General features: G+C 45.0%; 1 protein-coding gene across 1 annotated transcript in view; it reads left to right on the top strand.

Annotated features, from left to right (window-relative positions):
• The window catches only part of LOC111143330 (CLIP-associating protein 1-like), a 54,750-nt gene that overhangs the window by 16,947 nt on the left and 17,438 nt on the right, over positions 1 to 20,365 (top strand). Inside the window, exons 5-8 of the mRNA XM_022497006.1 lie at positions 2,234 to 2,384; positions 6,516 to 6,762; positions 9,327 to 9,517; positions 11,299 to 11,427. Coding sequence (XP_022352714.1) covers positions 2,234 to 2,384; positions 6,516 to 6,762; positions 9,327 to 9,517; positions 11,299 to 11,427 — 718 coding nt within the window. The remainder of the gene's footprint in view (positions 1 to 2,233; positions 2,385 to 6,515; positions 6,763 to 9,326; positions 9,518 to 11,298; positions 11,428 to 20,365) is intronic.

Raw genomic sequence — 20,365 nt, 5'->3', positions numbered from 1 at the left:
GCAGGATCCTTTTATTATTTTGAAAAGGGCTACTGTAATGCTAAAGTTCTGTGAACCGAAGTGACATATTTTAAGACCACTCAGGTTACGAATAATGAGATGAATTATGTGAAAGCTAATGTTATCTGAAGCGACATATGGAAAATAATATTGTGACATCCCTTAAAAAGCTGAACGTTCCGCCAGACTTCCTCTTGTCCATCTGTCATTCTTTCTGTTTTTTTTTTTTTCCTTTCCTTTTGCATGGGCTATGCTGTTATTTTTGGTTGTTGTGATTAAAAGTATTTTAAGGCATCTTTTTACATCTCGTATGCATATTTTTGTTCGTATCATACTCCGTTTTTATATATAAAAAATAGTGTACTGGCCAGATGTATAAATGCCTTTGTTCCCACATAAGCTGGTATTGTGGTGTTCTAGAAAGGCGGGCCGGGAGCTGTGGTGCTTCTCATGCTTTCTTCATATTAAAGGGATGTTGCCTCATGGACAGATAACCTTATGAACTTAGCAGGGGTTGAAATCTTGAATTCTGTTCAAGTGTTTTATTCCACCTCCTGTCAGTATACACATGGAATTTTAGCTGTGAACGTGTTCATTCACATTTCTTTTGTGTTTGATGCCAGAGCCAGTCTTTGAGTTGGCGTGTATTTTTGTGAACTCTCCAAGTACAGTTGGAGCATGGATTTTCTTTCATTCATCACAGAAGAAGAATGGGTGCTATCTGGGCGAGTGTTGAAATTGTGGTAAATAGCTCCCATCTCTGAAGGGTGAGTTCAGATGCTGTGCCCCAGCAGAACCTGGTCAGCCTTGGAAAACACTTGGATCATTACAGCCTCAGCCAGTAGAGGTCTGGCTACACTCAAGGGAGAACTGTGCAAATCTTGTCTTGTTCATCTACCCAAACCTTTTAAAAAAGAGAAGAAAAGGTGGGGAGTGGGCTTAGTAAGTATTACTTGTTTTTAAGTTACAGGAGACTTAACCTCTTGTGAGAACATACAGGATTGGCTATGTTGCCCAGAAGAGAGGTTCCTGCCTGCGAGTATCTGGGTTCAGTTCCTTCTCTTGAAGATGGCAAGAGTGCTTTTCTTTAGTCTTTATAGTGTTGTCAAATGCTTGTTTATGTACAGCCAGGGACTCTTGAGTGTCCCCGAGGCATCCTCAGGATAGCTCAAGACTTCCTGTAAGTTCCATCAGACTGACTAACCTGATCTTCTTTTGACATTTTCTTAAAACAAGTGATACTTAAACTATCACGGGGCTTTTTTAACTTGTCCTTGGTCGACTGTTGCTTCTCGTCTTGCTTTATACTATGCTTTGTCCTCTGCTTGTCTGTGATACTCTCAGTGAGGGACCGTGGTGGATTTTATTCTCAGGACCTGTTCGGCACACTTTTCCAGATCTCTAAAGCCTACTTGTCGACACACCGCATTACACCCGAAGGCTCTTGGGGACTTTTGCTCTGTTTCATGTTTTGCTCTGTGTAGCTACTGAAGGAACAAGAGTTAACATCACTTTTCTGTAAGGGACAAATATTTCTTATTTTTTGAAATACTTGCAGACATCCATCTAGGAATGTGACTCTTCTGTAAAAGATGTTTTTATTCTAAAACACATAAACAAAAGCATGTTGGAAGAGTTGGTATTCACAGCAAGCGCCTGGGTTAGATGGCAGGAGAGGTGGTCGGGAGCCCTCCGGTAGGGTGGATCTGATTTGGAATGGTTTTAGAATGTAGGGTTTTATTTCACAAGTTTCTAATACCAAGCATAACCCCGTCTTTATGAGGTCATTTGCTTTGCTCCTCTGAAACTGGCTTGTAATACTAGCTTTAGTTTGAAATGCCTGTTCCTCGTAATCTGTTTGTACATTTGAGACCAGTAACAACCAGACTCCTTGTTTCCATCTTCAAGATATGAAAGTTATTTTTCCACTTTCATTACCTCGTGCATTGTCACCAGTTGTCACCCTTTGAGTTGTTGCATTCTCGTGGTTATTGCTGTTCCCCACTGGTTCTTACCGAGTGCCGATGTAGTGCATTTGGGGCCTGGGTTGACAAAGAACAATTGTCCAGTGGTGGTGCCCTAACAGAAGGTGTCTCCTTTTCATTCCAAGTCACCTAAAGATACAAAACAATAATCACCTCTTACTCCATAAACCATCAGAAGTAATTTATGCCCATAGCTCAGATTTGTTCATATGCTTCAGTTTAAGAAATACACTGTTTTTGATCTTTAGCATGCTGGAGTATGATACAGAGAACCTGAACTCTGAAGAAATTTATAGTTCTCTGCGTGGAGTTACGGAAGCCATTGAAAAGTTTAGTTTTCGAAGCCAAGAGGATCTGAATGAGCCAATTAAACGAGATGGCAAGAAGGACTGTGATATTGTAAGTATCCCCAGGCCAGCAGAGAATGATACTTCAATTAAGTGATAATTCTGAAGATTGACCACTATGAATACGGAACTTTATCTTGTAGTTAGAATAATACTATTTTAAGAGGCCCAAGGCAACTTTATAAAATTTTGAGTAACCCTCAGCTGTCTGTGAAAAATGTAAACTACCTTTTTCTCCCCAGTTTGATTTTGTTTATCCTGGACATATTTTTGTTCTTATGACATGATCAAAATAATAGGTCAGAATCGGACACCAGCATGGCTTTCTGGGAGCTCTAGTCTCACGCAGAGGCAGGCAGATCAGTGGGAAATCATGGTGCGGTGGGGAGTAGCCAGCGCTCAGCACTGGAGAGATACACTGGGGCAGTCTTGGTGCTCAGGAAAGGTCACTGGGAGCCTCGGAGCTGCGTGAAGCAAAGGGTCAGAGGGAGTTTGGACAGATAGGAGGGGGCCCTTGTGTTTGGCATGATTTCCCTTTGCAGGTGGCTGAAGTAGAGAGAGCAGGCGTATCGTGTTGGTGGCAAGGTTTGGGGAAGAGGCTGCATCGGTTGGCTGAGGAAGGGCACTCACACCCAGGGGACTTTTCTGCCATGTCTTAACTTTACTCTGAGGTCACTGGAGAGTCTTTATAGGATTTTTAACCAGGGAAATGGCATGGTCACACTTATATTTTAGAAAGAATGCTGTCACTTTGAGATGGAGGAGGACTCTGGAGGACGTAGGGTTGGGTAGGGCATGCGCTGAAATACTAGAGTCAGAAGTCTCTGCCTAGGACTCTAAAGTGCTGGGGCAGTTCAGGGAGTTAATATTCTAGAAAGAGAGGAAGAACATTTGTCAGTCCCTTTAGAACATAATGAATTCAGTTTTGAATACATGTGACTTGAGGGACCTGTGGAATATCTGAGCATGCATATCCCGTAGGCCTTTGCAGAAAGCAGTCTGGAGTTTTGGTTGGCCGTTCAGGCTGGGGATAGAGATTTGAGAGGCATTGACAAGTTGCTTGATGATAACTAAAAAGTGAGTGAAAGCGACCCATTAAAGGGTAAGGACAAAATCCTAAGGAGCATCAACACTAAGGGAAAAACGGAAGAAAAGGAGTTGGAAGGAAAGCTATAGGTTATTGTGTGGGAGGCCAGGATAGTGTGGTGTCCGAGAATTTAAGGGAAACTTTTGGGAAGGACATTCTAGCCAAAAAGAGGGACCAGTCAGTTGTGGAGTGAAAGGGCTCCACTGGATTTTTTTTTTCTATCTGCATTAAATATGATAAAGTGGAAATTGAATTATTGAGCAGGTTCAAAATTCAGCATCTTAGCTGCTTGATGACCAGAGTGTTAGCGAAGAAGCTGGAGGGGATATAAAAATGCATTACGCGTGAAAGATTTGGGAACTGGTATGTCTTTTTGGCTTGATAAGTGCCTCAGTCTAATAAGACAGACATCCATAAGGATGAAAGTCAGATCCACTGGGAAAATGGTTCCCAAAAGCAGAGATGAGAACATTCAACATGTGGGAGAAAGTCCATCCTTATGAGTGATTACAGAAATACAATAAACCCTTTGAGGTTCCATTTTATGTCTAAATTGTTCCACTTTGTTTCAAAGAGAAATTAAAATATTTAATGCTAGAAAGGATATAGGGAACTAGTATAATATTGGTGGCATGGAAACTTGATACAGTTGCTTTGGAGCTTAGTAAATTACATTTAGCCTAAGTGATATTGATATATATATACACATACATACATACATACATACGTACATACATATCTTAAAGAGAGACAGAGCGTGTGAGTGGTGGTAGGGGGGTGTTAGGGGGTGAAGGGGCAGGGAGAGAGAATCTTAAGCATGTTCCACGCTCAGCTTGGAGCCCAACATGAGGCTTGATCTCATGACCCTAACTAAGATAATGACCTGAGCCAAAACCAAGAGTCAGACACTTAACCAACGGAACCACCCAGGCACCCCTCAGCCTAAGTGATTTTAAGTTTCATATCCTTTACCCAGTAATCTAACTTCTGGCAATCTAAGCTAGACGAGAAACTCAGCAAAAGGAAAGAAAGTTATTATCTACAGTGCAGTTTATCTCAGCATTATCTGTAATGAAAGCCAGAAATATTAAAAAACAGAGGGGGAATAGTTGAGTAAATCTTACTGGAACGCAAATGGAAATAGTGGTATGAGTAAACACTGTGGTTACAAACACTATTTATGTGGGACATTCTTATACTGCGAGGAAAGCAAAATATATGGTCGTGCGTACTCTGTGATTCCCATCTCGTACAATCTGCGAGAAGACAAGGACAGGGATAATACACAAGTTTAAAAAGTAAGATCTTTCGTTTTACTTTTTGTTAAAAGTGATTAGAATTAGGATGGTTTAGTTTTATTTCAGAAATGTCTTAAGTTTTTTAAACCCTTTCTCCTTTTCTAAGTTCTTTCGTTATAATAATAATATGTGTTTTACTTTGAGAAGAGAGTTACAAGGAGAAAAAAATTAAATCATCCATGAATCATTTCCCTATCATGAAAAAAGTCCAAAGTCTTATTTTATTCAGGTCTGCCCATGTGTTGTATATCCTTTTTACATCTTAACACTTAGTAGGACATCTTTTTTGATGGTGTTAAAAACCAGATGCATTCCAGCATCTGTTATATATATATATGTTCAAAAGAATTGTATATGTTCAAAAGAATTAAAACAAGGGACTGGAACAGATACTTGTACCCCAGTGTCCATAATAGCATCATTCACAGTAACCAGACGGTGGAGAAGCAGCCAAATATCCAACAGATAAATGGATAAGCAGAATGTGATAGATGCGTCCCGTGGAGTATTATTCAGCCATAAAAAGGAAAGTGATATTGACACATGTTACAACACGAATGGACCTTGATTAGGCGAAGTGACATAGTGATGTATGCAGATACTGTATGAGTCCACTTCCATGAGGTACCTCGAGTAGTCAGATTCAGAGACAGAAAGTAGAATAGAGGTAACCCGGGCCAGGGATGGCAGGGAGTTATTGTTTAATAGGTGCAGAATTTTGGTTTGGGAAGACCAGAAGGTTTGCCTAACAGATAATGTAGTCGTCATGGTTATACAGCATTGTGACTGTCCTTAATGTCATTGCATTGTACACCTATAATATAAATGATTAAAATGATCTACGTATATTTTGCCACAATTTTAAACTGGCTTTTTTGCCATACTTTTTAAAAATGCTTAAGCACAAGGTGCAAGAGCTGTATCTTGTTAGAAGCACAAGTCAGACATGTGCCACAGGAGTCCCAGTGTGTCCCGCCGCCTGGAGACAGCTCCAGCATCGTCACACAGTCCTATGGCAGGAGTGAGGAGAGTGAGGGTTTGTTCCTGGTGGTCTGTCCATGCTAGTTGGGTTATAGTGACGCCCTGCAAAGGAAACCAGACAGGCCGGGGCTCGTCGGAGAAAGGACCCCCTGGGAGAGAGGGGGTCATCAGGAACATGACACAAGGACCAAAGGACCCAGGGGTTTGATTTGTTAAGGACAAGTCTCAGTATATGTTAGGAAGAAAAAGTTTCAGGAAACAGCCACAAAGCCTGTTCTTTGACTCAGCATAAAGCCCAGCTGAGAGTCACAGGTGTCCAGGGGGTGACCTGCCTCCCAGCTAGAAAGTTCTCCAGTGCTAGAGATTAGTAAGCGTTGTTTGGCTTTGGGGGGATACATGCCAGGATATCCTGGAGGGTTGGGCTGCTTTAGATCTGTGGTGGTAATCGGGGAAGCACTAGCTTGGTGGTGTGTCAGGGCATCGCTGAGGAAACCCTGCTGTTCATGAAGAAATGGTGGGCAGCAGTGCCGACACACGGGATTCCTGGAGAAGTGTTCGAGTAAAAGTCATCACCAAGTACAAAGTAAAACACACTTTACGTGTAAATGAGTGAATGAAGGGGTGAAAAAGTAAGCCTGTTGGGTTCCCGTTAAGGTAGTTTATGAATTAGATGTTTGCAGATTGAAATCCTAGTAACTATCCTTTGGTTAGTGGCCAGAATTCACGTGCGAAATCTGACTCTCCTAATATTCTGAAAAGTGGAAGGAAGAGTTTGTTTAAAGTCCTAAACAGGAAATGACCATGTGCTGTGCTGCAGGTGTCCCGTGATGGTGGAGTTGCCTCGCCTGCCACTGAAGGCCGGGGCGGCAGCGATGTGGTGGAGGGAGGCAGAACAGCTCTGGATAACAAGACGTCCCTTCTCAACACCCAGCCTCCCCGCGCCTTCCCAGGGCCCCGGGTGCGAGACTACAATCCGTACCCGTACTCCGACACCATCAACACCTATGACAAGACAGCCCTGAAGGAGGCCGTGTTTGATGATGACATGGAGCAGCTTCGAGATGGTTCGTCTTTCTTTGCGTGATTCCCCCCCGCCCTTGGACCCTAATCCAAAATACTTTCTGTGGGGCTCTCTCCTCTTGTCAGAGCAGCTCCAGGCCTACAGGACATACGGGGTCTGTTCTGGTTAGTTGCTCGCTCAGCAGCTCCTCACTGAGCTCCTGTCTTGTGCTTAGCCATGGAAGGCACAGCTTAGCCATGGAAGGCACGGGGTCTGCCCTCCGGAAGCTTACAGCCTTCTCACAGAGGCAGTTGTGAAGTAGGAGTCACACAGCTGACCTAAACTTGGAGCTATCCCACTGTGGTGAAGGCAGGTCAGCTGTGCCCATGAGGGAGGGCTCCCCGGAGGAGCCAGGGCTTGAGTGGAATCAGAAGCACGAAGGCAGTAGCAGTTAGCTACTACTGTTGGGGGGTAGAGGCCCCTGCTGTGCACTCTCCCAGCCCTGAGCTAGGGAAGTAGGATCCTGTATGGAAGTACAACCACTGAGAAGCTCCCTTCTGTCACCAGCGTTTTAACCAGGTCTTCCTTGAAGCTGCTTTGGGTTGACTTCTGTCCTGTGTTCGGAGCGAAGCAAGCTAGCATATACTGAGCTCCTGTACCACGTGCTTGCTGCTGAACTCAGTGTTTTACCTATATGGCTAATGAGATAGAGGGCTTATTCCCATTTCACAGATCAGGAAACTAAGGGTTTGGAAAGGTTAAATTACTTGTCCCAACTATACTTGGCACAGAACAGAACTAGTCTGCTGTCTTGTTTTGTTGTCTCACATTTGTGTTAAGACCAGTGTCCATGATTGAGTAATAAGTGAGCGAAGTATGTGTTGGTATGATGGTATTTTTATCAGGAGCTTAATTATTTCCTTTTCACCTGATTGTCATGTTCACTTCATAGTCATTTTTTTGAGATTATATATATCTGCTCTGTTCCCAAGCCGTTTGTTTTGTGTTTTTATTTTGAATGGAAAATTAAATCAGAATCCTAAATTAGAAGTCTAAACAGTTAGCATTCCCTGTGTGTCATGAAGTTTGTAGCTTGCTGGGGACAAGGTGGCAGATGAGACACTGTCCCTGGCCTCAGAGAGTTCAAGGTCTGTCAGGGGAAACAGACTTATCACAATGGCCCTGGAAAGAGGGGGGTGCCACACTAGCGCAGATGCTAGTTTCACTGGGGACACATAAGGAGGACTGGGGGGCAGCTGGCTGACTCCCTGGCTCAGTCGGCTTAGTGTGCGACTCAATCTCAGGGTTGTGAGTTCAAGCCCCATGGTGGGTGTAGAGCCTGCTTTAAAAAAAAAAAAAAAAAAAAAAAAAGGAGGAGGAGGAGGAAAACTGTGCTCTTGCAACGGCTCAGTGATGGAACCCTAAGACAGCAATGAAGTCCTTCAGTCATTTGAAGGCACATCCCCTGGCTGTTATCTGCTGATCACCAGTGGGTAGCCACTCCAGAGATTCCCAAGGAATCCCAGTGGTGTTTCCTGGGCCATAGGCCAGGTACGATGGTTATTATGAATCATACTTTCATGGAGTAGGGTGCTGTTTCCTTTCACTGCTCGTAGAATTGATAGCTCATTTAACTTAACCCATTTGTAGGTCTCATTTAAGATAGAACAGAGATTGGGGTAGATGTTGGTTGTTATCTATTCACCGACTGTATGCTGAAAGGCTCAAAGAGAAAGGTGAGAATGCAGAGGGGGAAAGATCGAGTTCTTTAACATTTCAAACTTCCTGTGTGTGTGTGTGTGTGTTCTCCTACCTTAGATGCCTTAAGGAAAAAAAAAAAAAGTATGCAAAATCAAATTTAAGTAGTGTCTAATAATTTGTCTTTGCCTTTTCATCCTTTCTATTGAAAGGGAATGTTCAGAGTTGAGGTCTTGAAAGAACATGGGAAGAGAAAGGATGTCTTTTTTGGTTGAAGTCCTGCAAGTAATTTTGTTAAGTGATCTTGGCGAGTTTAGTCTGTGACTAGACAGTCCATGAATAGTCTAAACATCTTGACTAGTATCTGTTTGCTGCGCTGGTTACTAAGCTTTGGACATTTGGGCAGGGAAGAGATGTCAGAGGATCAGATGTGATGTGAGGAGGGCCCTGAGGTGATCAGATGTGACAGTGAGGAGGGCCCTGAGGTGATCAGATGTGATGCTGAGAGGATCAGATGCATGCTTCGGTGGCTGTGGCAGCAGGAGGGGACCATCCGGCAGCGGCCTGACTTAGGGCTGCTGCAGTGGGGGTAGACTTGGGGGAAAGACCATCGAGGAGAGACTGTTAGATGGCTCCCCCTGTTTGTCTGAAATAGGAGAGGGCAGAAGATGGTAAGGAAGGGTAAAGACACTGCTGTCGGTACTTGCCACCTGGTCACACATCTCTGTCTTCATAGCTGGGGAGGTGGCCTGCAGAAATCGTAGAGGGAGGTGGTTCAGGGTGGAAGGCACGGCGGCAGGGACGGAGGAGCTGCCTCTGGGAGAGCGGGAAGCTGGCGGAGGGGAGCTGAGCAACCCCGGGGGCATGTCCGCCACCGGGGGTTCCCTTGGGACGAGACTTGGGATGTGACTTGTCTCGGTGTCTCCCCAGTGCCCATTGACCATTCGGACTTGGTGGCTGACCTTCTGAAAGAGCTGTCCAACCACAACGAGCGAGTGGAGGAGCGGAAAGGCGCCCTGCTGGAGCTGCTCAAGATCACGCGCGAGGACAGCCTGGGCGTGTGGGAGGAGCACTTCAAGACCATCCTGCTCCTGCTGCTGGAGACGCTCGGGGACAAAGACGTGAGGCACCTTCCTCGACCTTACGCTTCCCCCCTTCCCAGGGGACAGGCTATGGCGTCCTGTTCTCCTTGAGTGTGGTGTCGGCTTTACTTTCTGTATTGTGCCTACTGTTTACATCAAAACATTGTTCAGATATTTTCTGAGCAGCAGTTGGTGAGGTCATGTTTTGGTCAGAGATAGGCCCTGTTCCTAGCTTATTAGATGCAGGTTTTTATTGTAATCAGGATTATAGGACCTGAGGGAAACTTGTTCTTGCTTCAGGTTACTTTGTCTTATATAGAATTTCTTACAACTTTGTTAGCATGGAATTTTTTTTACAATGAGCTTTTTTCTATATGAGTGTTAAGTTTCGTGTGTTAATTGAGAAGGAGACAAGTTCATTTTTTAAAAGACCCTGCTAGATGTTGCCTTCCATGAAGTTCTGTGTAGGTTCAGCCCTGCATATGTGAGCAGTTCCAGTGGTCTTTATTGGTCAAGCAGCAAGTTCTGAAAGTGTGGATTAGTTTCTATTATCTTCTTTATTATTTTTAAAACGAAAAACCCTCTTCATGCTGTGACATTTAAACGTGGCCCACAAGGCATTTGTACCATGCCAGGTCTGTAACCCGCCCATGGCACCACGTAGATGACTGCCAGGAGGGAGCTGCCTAGTCGGAGCCCTGCCCTCTCCCATCTGTGTGTTGGTCCCTTACATGGAGACAGCAGTAAACGTTGGGAATTGTCTGAATTACACTCTAGAAGTAAAAATCCATCTCTGTACCAGGCTTTGTGTAGGCTGGCGGAAACAGCAATGCAGTAGGTGTGGTGAAGAGCTCAGGGCCAGGACTGGGTGGATTCGGTGGAGGCTCAACACTGCCCACGGTATAGGTCACGCTCAGGTTCCTGTTGGTGGTGACTTTGTTGGGAGACGGGTGCACGTGGGCTGCAGAGTGTCGTGGTGACTGATTTCTTTCTGATGCTTGGGGTTAATGGGTTGGTATACTGGTGGAAGGAGAGTGACGAAAGGGCTGAATTAACTTCCCTGCAGCAGAGTATTGGCTGCTGAAGCCCGTTGCTTAGTCGGGCTTTGTTGGGAGCTAAAGTGATGTCACAGAGAGGGCAGGTGGATGGTGTGTCCGTGTGTGAACTGATGTGGTGTGTGAACTGTACAGATGAGCGGCGGAGGATCAGGATGTACTTTTTGGCTCTGTTTGGTGTAAACCCCATTTTCTTTTACTGAGATTAGGAGTCTGTTTGAAATGGCTTTCCTCCAAGTGGTGAGACTCAGGCCGCAGACAGCTCGAGGCGTGTGCACATTCCCTTTCCCCGTGATCTCATCACACAGAAGGTCGGGAGTAACGACAGGGCTGCAACTCTCTCAGTCCACAGTCTTACAGGTCATGTTGATGAAATGGTTAGATGCTTTTCACCTGCTCTTATATACATTTTACAGAAGGGTAATTTGCCTTTTGTATATCTGAGCCTCAGGAAATCTGGAAATCCCCCCCCAGGAGATGGATAATGAACTTAGATGTATCGTCCTCATTTGGTCTCATTTGGTCCTTATTTGGCTCATTCCAGAAACCTTCATCAGATCCCTCTAAGTGCTGGGCCCTGCGCCTGCCTCATGGAGCCGGCCCCTCAGCCTGGGCCACGTAAGCGGTGTGACCTGTCAGGGTGCCAGTGAGGTGCCAGGGAAGCCCAGGGCTGGGTGCCTGGCCCTGCCTGGCGCTGCTAGCTGGCAGGCTCATTGAAGTGCTGGGTAGCATTTGCTAATGTCTTCCTTTCCTCTTGTACTCCAGCATTCCATCCGAGCACTAGCACTGAGGGTTTTACGAGAAATTCTGAGGAACCAGCCAGCAAGATTTAAAAACTACGCCGAGCTGACCATTATGAAGACTCTGGAAGCCCATAAAGATTCCCATAAGGAGGTGAGCCAAGCCTCTAGCCTCAGAATGCTGAACAGATGGGTCTGGGGGTACAGTGAGGATGTGGAAAGAGAGGAGTGTGGCTCACTGTGCGGCCTAAGACAGGCGTAGGACAAGGAGTTGCTCTCATTGAGCTTGTCCCCGGGCCATGACACAGGGTGAAGATCCCACTGCTGGTGTGATGGCTGAGCCTGGGGGCAGCTGAGATCCTGGTGCCACTTGGTAGGTTCCCGACTCCTTTTCCACCTATGCAGAAACTGACCTGTTCCGCTGACCTTTCCCTGAGGGATTTCTCAAGTCACTGGTTCCCATTGCTGTGGTCAAAAGAAGGGGTGTAAGGCTCTGCCATTTCCTGGTGGCATTCAGCACCCACCAGACTGGTGTTGGGAGATCAGGGTTGGCTTGGGAGACGCAGATGGGCGAGTGCTAGAAGCAGCTCTTCCTTACTCCACAACTTCAGACAGGTTCTTTCAGCTTCCAAGCCTCAGTGCCCTTGTGTGTAAGATAGAGGTGGATATGGTCACAATTTCTTAGAGAATTAAATGAGACAGTCAGTGAGGGTTCCTGGTCCCTGGCATGTGGACACAGGTGCTACACCACATTGGTCTTCATCCCTTTCCTGTCCTCTCATTGTGTCACTCTCTGCAAGATCTCAGTGAATGGAGGCAGTCATGTTATGCCTCTCCTACTAGTTCCTGAACAAGTAAATGCTAGCAAACTGTCCCAGCACCTCAGATGCCTGCCAGGGAGCTGGAAGGACATGTTTCTGTGTCCCACACACTTACAACCTGCCTTGATTGGACACTCAGTAAATCCTTATCTACTTGCTTCCTGAATTGTCCAGCCCCCGTGGCTCACCAGTCCTTTGAGTGTCTAGAGACCTGCAAAGAAGATGGAGGGAGCTTTTCTGAATACCAGTGATCTCAGGAGCACTCTTCTGATTGACGACACTGTGGGAAATAAGGCTGTGTACTTAGAACTTCAGAAAACTTGAGTGGGTTTGACCCCAGAGTGAGACATAACCACTTGCTCAGTTCAGTCTCTCGGCTCACATGTGACTCCCATGAGCACACTCATGGCTTAAGGGAATTGTAGTGAGAGCACTTCTTACATGTCTACAAAAAGAATCCGGACCCTAAATCGTGGTTTTCCTGTTTAGCAGTTACGTGACTGTCAAACAGTAACAGGTCTATCCTCCTGAAATCCACCCCAAAATAGCAGACTCAGCAAGGGTTGGGATCTCGTGCTCTGTCTGGGCGTCTCCACGTGATGGTCGTAGCGCAACACAGGGTCGTGAGTGATAGATACTGTTTACGTCTGAAATCTGGCTTGGTTGTGTGATTGTGAAAATCACTCACGTTTGAACAAAACACTTTCCATTTGCAGTAACTCATTTTAAAAATGTGAGGACCAGATGAGCTAATAGAGTCAACACCATTACACCTGAGCGAGGAAAGAGGATTCAAAAAATGCTCTAATTTGTCAGGTAATACATGGCAGTTATTGGCAGAACCAAGAAGCAGATCATGTGTCTCTTTTAAGGGGCAACTGGCCTGGCCCATGCTGGCTGGCCTTTTTTTTTTTTTTTAATTTAACCATAATAACTTCTCCTTAATGAGAATATACATGATCAAAAAATGAAGTAAGGGGTGGCTGAGTGGCACAGTCAGTTAAGTGTCCGACTGTTGGTTTCAGCTCAAGTCATGATCCCAGGGTCATGAGATGAAGCCCCCTGCATCAGGCTCCACGCTCAGCAGGGAATCTGCTTGAGTCTCTCCCCCTCTCTCTCTGCTCCTCTCTCTCAAATAAATAAATATATCTTTAAAAGTAAAATTGGTGTTTTTTCGCAAATATCTGATATCAGTTGTTTCCTCAGGAGAGGACATACTTAGAATGTGGCATCAAGGTGAAACTAAGCCATCCATAGTGTGTGGCACTTACCAGCTGTCCCCTCGGAAGATGTCTCTGTTTAAAGTCGGCATCCTGATCTTGAACTTAGAAACTTTGACAGTAGTTCCTAAGAATACAAGTGAACAGAATGAAATAATCTGTTTACTATTAGCTACTTTCTTGAGGGATCTTGTTTTTTTGTTTTTTTTTTTTTTCCTCTCGCAAAATGAGAAATTTAGGAGAGAAAGTTCTTAGGTGCCACGTCCTTTCGATTGCCCAAGGGACAGAAGCAGAAAATATCTGTTGCTTAAAGTCAACTTTGTACCGCTCAGTTGGTGTGGAATTCGAATAACTCAGGGTCTCCACGCTGCTGTCACTGATTGTCTGATAAAGCAGGTGGGGAAAACACTGTGTTCCAAATAAAGGAGTGCCTGTATTGGCAGGTCGCCCCTGCTTTGCATACTTTCATACTCACCTTGACTTGGTGCCCTTGTAGTTTCCTTGTGAAACTTCACTCTGTCACTTTGCCAGAAGCTCCTCACTGGGGCATCTGTGTATGTAGGTTTTAGGTATATATATTTTTTTCTTTTTCCTTTCCTTTGAAATTCTTCTAGTCTTTCTTGTGTTTTAACTGATCTGTCTCCATTCCCCATTTTTGTGTTTTCGGACAGAATACTTGGGTGCATATCAAGTGTGTGTTGTAGCCATCTTTTTTTTTTTTTTTTTTTTTAAAGATTTTATTTATTTATTTGTGTTGTAGCCATCTTGTTGGCATAGAACATCACACGCCGTATTTCTCTAGTTGTTACATCTTCTCAGCACTATGTTTAGACGTTATTCAGACATTGGGAAGGATCCCAAAAGCTTCTAGACCCAGTGACTAATACCGGTTCTACAGAGGCAGAGTCTGTTCTCCTAGCTAATTAGTACCTCCAAAGTGTAGTCTTTCCTTTAAGCTCCCTGGAACTTCCATCTCATAGGAAGTTGGTTAGTTTTGTATTCACAGACAGAACCCAGGCTTTGCAGGACATAAAGGACATGAGACCCAGCAGCCGACACAGGGTGCTCTGAGACCTTAGTCCCAGATGTCCTCCCATGCCCACTGTGGTGGTGGCCATGCCACAAGGTGCCTCGAGATGGCACTGCGATGAGATCAGTGAAAAAAGCTTTTAGGGCAGAGGAATAGGGCAGGGCTAATGACAAGATGGCTCATTTTCCCATCCTTTAAGTAAGGGTCTTTTAATAGGAACCATGTGTGCAAAACACTTTTGTTACACGTTGAAAGTGTCCTAGGTGCTAGATCTCGCTCCGGCATTACCCGTCGTCAGCCAACACAGACACGGTAAGCACCCTGGAGGATTTGGATACCAGTTTGGAGTTCTATTTGAGAAGTTGGTGTGAATCAGCTTAGAGAGGTTTTCCTATTCCTTATTTGAATAAGTACATCTTCTTCATTATCTAACTCTTTGTTTCTATCTTTTTAGTAAATAAACTTTGCCACTGAGTTTTAATGTCTTGTTAATGAAGTCACTGTGGTTTTCAGTAGGTTTAGCTTGTAGCAAACGCCTTAAAGGGCCCAGCCTTGGTAGTGACTTTCAGAAATCTGAAGCCCATTTTCTGTTTTGAAGGAAAACTCCGTCAATTTTAACTCTTCACATCTTAGAATTTGCACTCTGTTTGGACTGCTGCTGAATCCCTCCTTCACTGATGAAGAGGGGATTTGATAAGAGAATCGATGGTACAAATGGATTCTGGGGTCATTGTGGGGGATGACTCTGGAGGCCGGAAACCCAGTTTTCAGTTCAAGAGTGTGTCCTGTCCAGCTGCGTTGTTGGGTCTCATCGCCACTGTGTGACCCTGGCACATGGCAGAGTGGAAAGCGTCATGCTATATGAGTATTGCCACACGCAGCTGGTTTTAGACATCCTTATCTGTTTTAGAAGTACTTCTTTCTTGGCAGACGATTGATTTGCTAATTATGGATCATTTTAGACACATTTGATATAAGACACATTTGATGTAAGAGCAGCTGTTGCTCCCAGGACTTTTGTCTTACATATTATCCCCCAAATGTGGAAATGTTTGGTAAATGTTTATTCAAACTTGAAAGAAACACCAGCTCTATGTCTTGAGGATGTTCTGTAATTGAAACTTTTGGATCGTTTCCTGAACTTGCCCACATTAGTGAATATTCGGTTATATTTGTCTACTAAAGAATAAAACATTAGCATCCTTTTATGTCCTGTACTGGGTCACCAGACATCTTGCTCTTGCCATGCACAAAAGTCTGGGGTTTCCAGCCATCACCGTCCAGCCTGGGGTGGTTTGATTTGTTTGGGGAAGTTGGATTCTGAGGTAAATAGAAAACAGTTCTTTGTCTTTAGGGGTTTTATTTTTAAATCATTTCTAGTTAATTTTATATTTTATGATTTCAAGGAATTAGAAGTAAAGCCAGACCAAGATTATTTCAGACATAAAACATTTCGGGAACCAGTCTTCCTGCTCCTGTTTTACCCTGCTGGCCTGGCATGTCTCATGCAGTCCTTTTGACAAACATGGCCAGAGAAAAGCAGCAGTGTGTCAGAGAGAAGACATTCTGTTTTAGTGAGCTGATAATTCTCTTTCAAATACCGATTAAAATCACCATCTGACCACGACTTAGCCAGATCCTCTGCACTCTGGAATGGTCCTTGGAGGCCTCCTGGGGCAGCAGCCATGTGTCATTTGGCTCTGGAGAACAATACGTTTTGTGAACCTGGAGAAATCACTTAGCCTCTCTGGACCTCGGTTTTTCTTATCTGTTAGCGCAGGGAGTGGAGTAGATGATTATCTGTATCTCATCCAGCCTCACGGTACTAGAAGTTGATATTGTGTAACGAACCTTAACCTTTGTAGGTTCTAAATATGTACTTTTTCCTTGACTCAGTCTTGGGATGTGGCTAGAAACCCAATATCCTTTGGAAGTTTTTGCTGCTTAAGACAAAGACAAAACCAGAAATCCATATAATCATTTAAAGGTTAATAGTTGCCAAGCCAACAGTCTGACACTAATAGCCCAAACTCTGGCTAATGTTTTATTATTGGAGGCAGGAGGTGGGGGGCATGGGGCAGGGCTCCAGTCTTCAGGGAGCCCGTGGTTTCGTGGAGGTTAAAGCAAACACGTGGTTCAAAGTAAGATGCCCGAGGAGTTTGGAGGGGCTGGAAGAGACAAGGAAGACTGCCTGAGGTAGTTAGAACCTGAGATTGGCTGTGAGGAGTAGTTAGGGAGAGGATTCTAATGGTGTGCCAGGGCAGCATGACCAGGAGAAGGGAGCATGGGCCTAGAAGGCTCCATGGAACCCAGACTACCGTGGTGTTCTGTACATCAAGTGGAGCTGGTCCCACCCCGCAGGGCTGTCGTAAAGTGCCAGGCACAGTGTCTGCTTTGGAGTGGCCGCGCCGGCTGCCCTTCCAGCATTACTTGGGGCTGGGGAGTAGCTCCTTGGCTCTGGTGGACTGGCCCTCCTAGGAGCAGGACGTGACTCATGGGCTTTAGCTCCTGTAGCTTCAGGAAAGGCATCTTTGCCAAAACAGGCAAGAGGGCCATTGTTTAATGTCAGAGCCTTTGAGTTCGAAGTCCTGAGTTCTCATCCTGTTTGCCTTTCACTGGCTGTGTGACTGGGCAAGTGACAGGCACTTTCTGGGTCTCTAGAATGCACGTGCATGGGAGCAGGGATGCGTCATGCCCTGCAGGGCTCTGTTGAAAATGGGAGGTACCATCCTTTCTCTCCTTGTCCACTGAAGAAAGTAGACAGATTGACAGAACTGTTGACAGGCTTTTTACATCTTAAACAAAGCAGATAGAACTGTACTTTTCTAAATACATCTAAGAAGCCTATTTAAATTGGTTGAGCAAGCTTTAAAACACCAGTAGAAAGCACAGCTTTTGTCTTGGGGCTTGTGCACTGGAGTTGCTGTCACATTGTTACCTCCAGGCTGGAAAACACCATGAGATTTGAGAGGTGGATGCTGGGGCTGCATGGAGGAGGCTTCTGTGTGTTGCCCAGCTTCCTGTCTGAGATTTAGGTCATCTCTTCCACCCTTCCTGAGAGGCTGGCCAGCCCAGTGTCTGCGGTGCCCTCTTGGGCTCTCAGCCCCTCCTGACTGCTCTGCATTTTTTCTTCAGGGCCCTAATTCTGCCCCTGGGAGTAGGACAGACTAAGTCTCCCCCTTAACTCTCTTAATACATCTGCAAGAGAAAGTATTGCCCTTAATCTGCTTTTCCAGGCAAGGATGTGATGTCTGTCTTGTTAGACATCTTTTCATTCAGACTCAGCCTGAATTTTTCCCGTGAAAAAAAAAATTTTTTTTTTCAAGAGAAAGAGCTCATCAAACAGGGGTAGAAGATAATGTGGAAATTCTTGTTTTATAGTCTCCCTCTCAATTTTCTGATGAGGGAATCTGAGGCCTGGAAAGTGGAAGAAATTTCTCCCCAGGCCACCTCACCAGTTGATGACAGAACCAAAACTCAGGCCTGTGAATGTTCTACCTGGAGCTTTTTTTTCTTTCCCCCCTTGCTCCCTCTGGTATGGTACTGAGCCTGGCTAAGTGAGGACTCACGAGCAGGTCCAGGCCCGTGCTGGCACTCCCCCTTAAATCCCGGCGTTTCTTAAGTGCTAATCTCTCACCAGTGATCAAATCTCTCCAGGATCCTTGTGTATACCAAAACTCAGTGTGGATCCCATTTGTATAAGGTCTCTCTGGCCTTTCCCCAGAAGGTGGCGCCATGCTTTTCCTTAGCTTCCACATTTTTGAGGCGCTAAAGGTAGGTATGCCCAACTGGGAAGACTTCTTCAATTCCACTCATTGTTTAGGAACATTTGCGCTTTTGTGTGTGTGTGTCCATTTGAAAACCTTTTTTTTTTTATTCAACCAATTTTTTTGGTGTGTCTGTGACAGAGCCAAATCAAACTTTGCAAACTTAAAAGACAATCCAAATTTTGACAAGTTCTGTGCTCTAGAAGAAATCTTATCTTTAAGCAAACATTCATTAATATTCCGAATAATGATCTCATTTTTTAAAAAAGTTAGATGAGGATATTATGCTCTTCTTAGCTAGCTAAAATTATTTTACTAACTGAAAAGAAAAAAAATCCTTGTGTTTCTAGCTAGACTATAGCAGAATCAGAGTTGGAACAGTTAGGATCACTTTAAGGTGGGTTATAACCTGCTTGATGCTGCCTTTCCTTAAATATGCCCCATCCCCCTTTTTAAAATCCTTGCCATCTCTGGCCACCTTGTCTCCTAAACAGTATTGTTCTCCTTTCTTTCTGGTGCCCATGTTTACTTTTGCTCTCTGTTTGCTTACATTTATAATCTTTGCTTCTTATGTTACATAGAACACAGGGGCAAAACCTGAAGTTCACCCTGAGTCAGGCAGCTTGCCAAAAACTGGGGGCTTGGCATCTAGAGGGAAGTCAGGAACACCTACCTGCCTTGCCAAAGATGATGTCTGTCTTGGGAAACTTTCTGTAACCTCGGTAGGCGAGAGGGCCTCAAACTTAGCATTGCTAAGTGCACCTGCTGGCTTTTTATTTTCACACATTTTCCGAAGACCTTTTTATGTTAGGTACATTTGATTAAATGCTTCATGCAGGTGATGTGGAGAATTCCTGGAGTTCTAAGAGAGGAAGCATAGGGTAGCTCCCTTTCACCTGAATGACAGGAGAGCATGGAGAGGTGGGAGGGGAGGAAGACCGCCTTGTGATGGGATGGAGTTCTCACCATGAGCCTGCCAGGAACCTTCCTTGTCCCGTTAATGCTGGCCGCATCCCTAGGGGCATGGAGGGGTGATTTGCTCCTCTCAGGACTGTTAAGTGGTGCAGCTGATGCTTGGATCCCAGGCTGTTTCCATGCCTGTCTTTCCACCCACTGAATTGCTGCCCAGCTCCCAGCGGAATCTTTTTTTTTTTTGTTTTAAGATTTTATTTATTTATTTGACAGAGAGAGAGATCACAAGTAGGCAGAGAGGCAGGCAGAGAGAGAGGAGGAAGCAGGCTTGCTGCTGAGCAGAGAGCCCGATGTGGGCTCGATCCCAGGATCCTGGGATCATGACCTGAGCCGAAGGCAGAGGCTTTAACCCACTGAGCCACCCGGGTGCCCCTCCCAGCGGAATCTTAAACGTGGATTCCTGTCCATTAGTGTTTTCTACCTTGGCTATATCTATGAAGTTATTTAGTGTTTTCTACCTTGGCTATATCTATGAAGTTATTTTCTGACCCTGCTATTTTTTCCCTTATATTTAAAAACTAAGATACATGGTTTCTTCTGTCAGTACCAAGCTTTCTGAGAGTATGTTAGGATACTTGCAAACCATGATTTCATACCACAGAAAGGCATGGCTCAGAGCACCTTCTCCCTGTGGGACCACCTTAGAAGAGAGATAGACCCTCCTCTTCCACTTTCCACCGTCTGCTTAGTGGTAAGTGCCCACTGTTGGGCTTTCCCAAGTGTACTGTGGACTTAGAGCAACCCCTGGAACATACAGGAACCGAGAAGGAAGAAAGGCACTTGACCTTAGGGTAATTCATCACATGATGGAGGTCTTCTAAGAAGTACACTGCCTCTCTTCAAATAGCTGATTACTAGAAAAAACTAACCTGAACTAAAGTCTCTTTTGCAAAAGGACAGAGCTGTTGCCTTTCAGGCATGTCACCTGGAACGGGACCCTCTGGGCCTCCTATGGTTGATTTTGCCCAAGGCTCAAGTTGGTCATTTATAGATAACTTGCTTCCTCCTCATTTTCTGGGCTAACTCCTCGATTAGAACATGTAAATGCAAATCAGTGAGGCATGCCCCAGAGGTGACTTTGCCAGTCATGAACATTTTTAAAAATACATACACTATGGGGGAATTTGACAGACTCACTGAGCACCTCGTCCCCTTGTGTATGTTGGGCATTATTCTGGGTCCGACAGAAAGATGGCAGAGCGGGGAGCTTACCTTCAAGGGACTTTTAGACTCGTGGGAGAGAGCACTTCAGCAAGGTATTTGAGTGCAGTGATGAAAGTGT

The sequence above is a fragment of the Enhydra lutris genome, unplaced genomic scaffold (assembly GCF_002288905.1).
Source record: "Enhydra lutris kenyoni isolate GAN:26980312 unplaced genomic scaffold, ASM228890v2 scaffoldscaffold1, whole genome shotgun sequence".
Lineage (NCBI taxonomy): Eukaryota > Metazoa > Chordata > Mammalia > Carnivora > Mustelidae > Enhydra > Enhydra lutris.
This window is presented reverse-complemented; position numbering and strand designations above follow the sequence as displayed.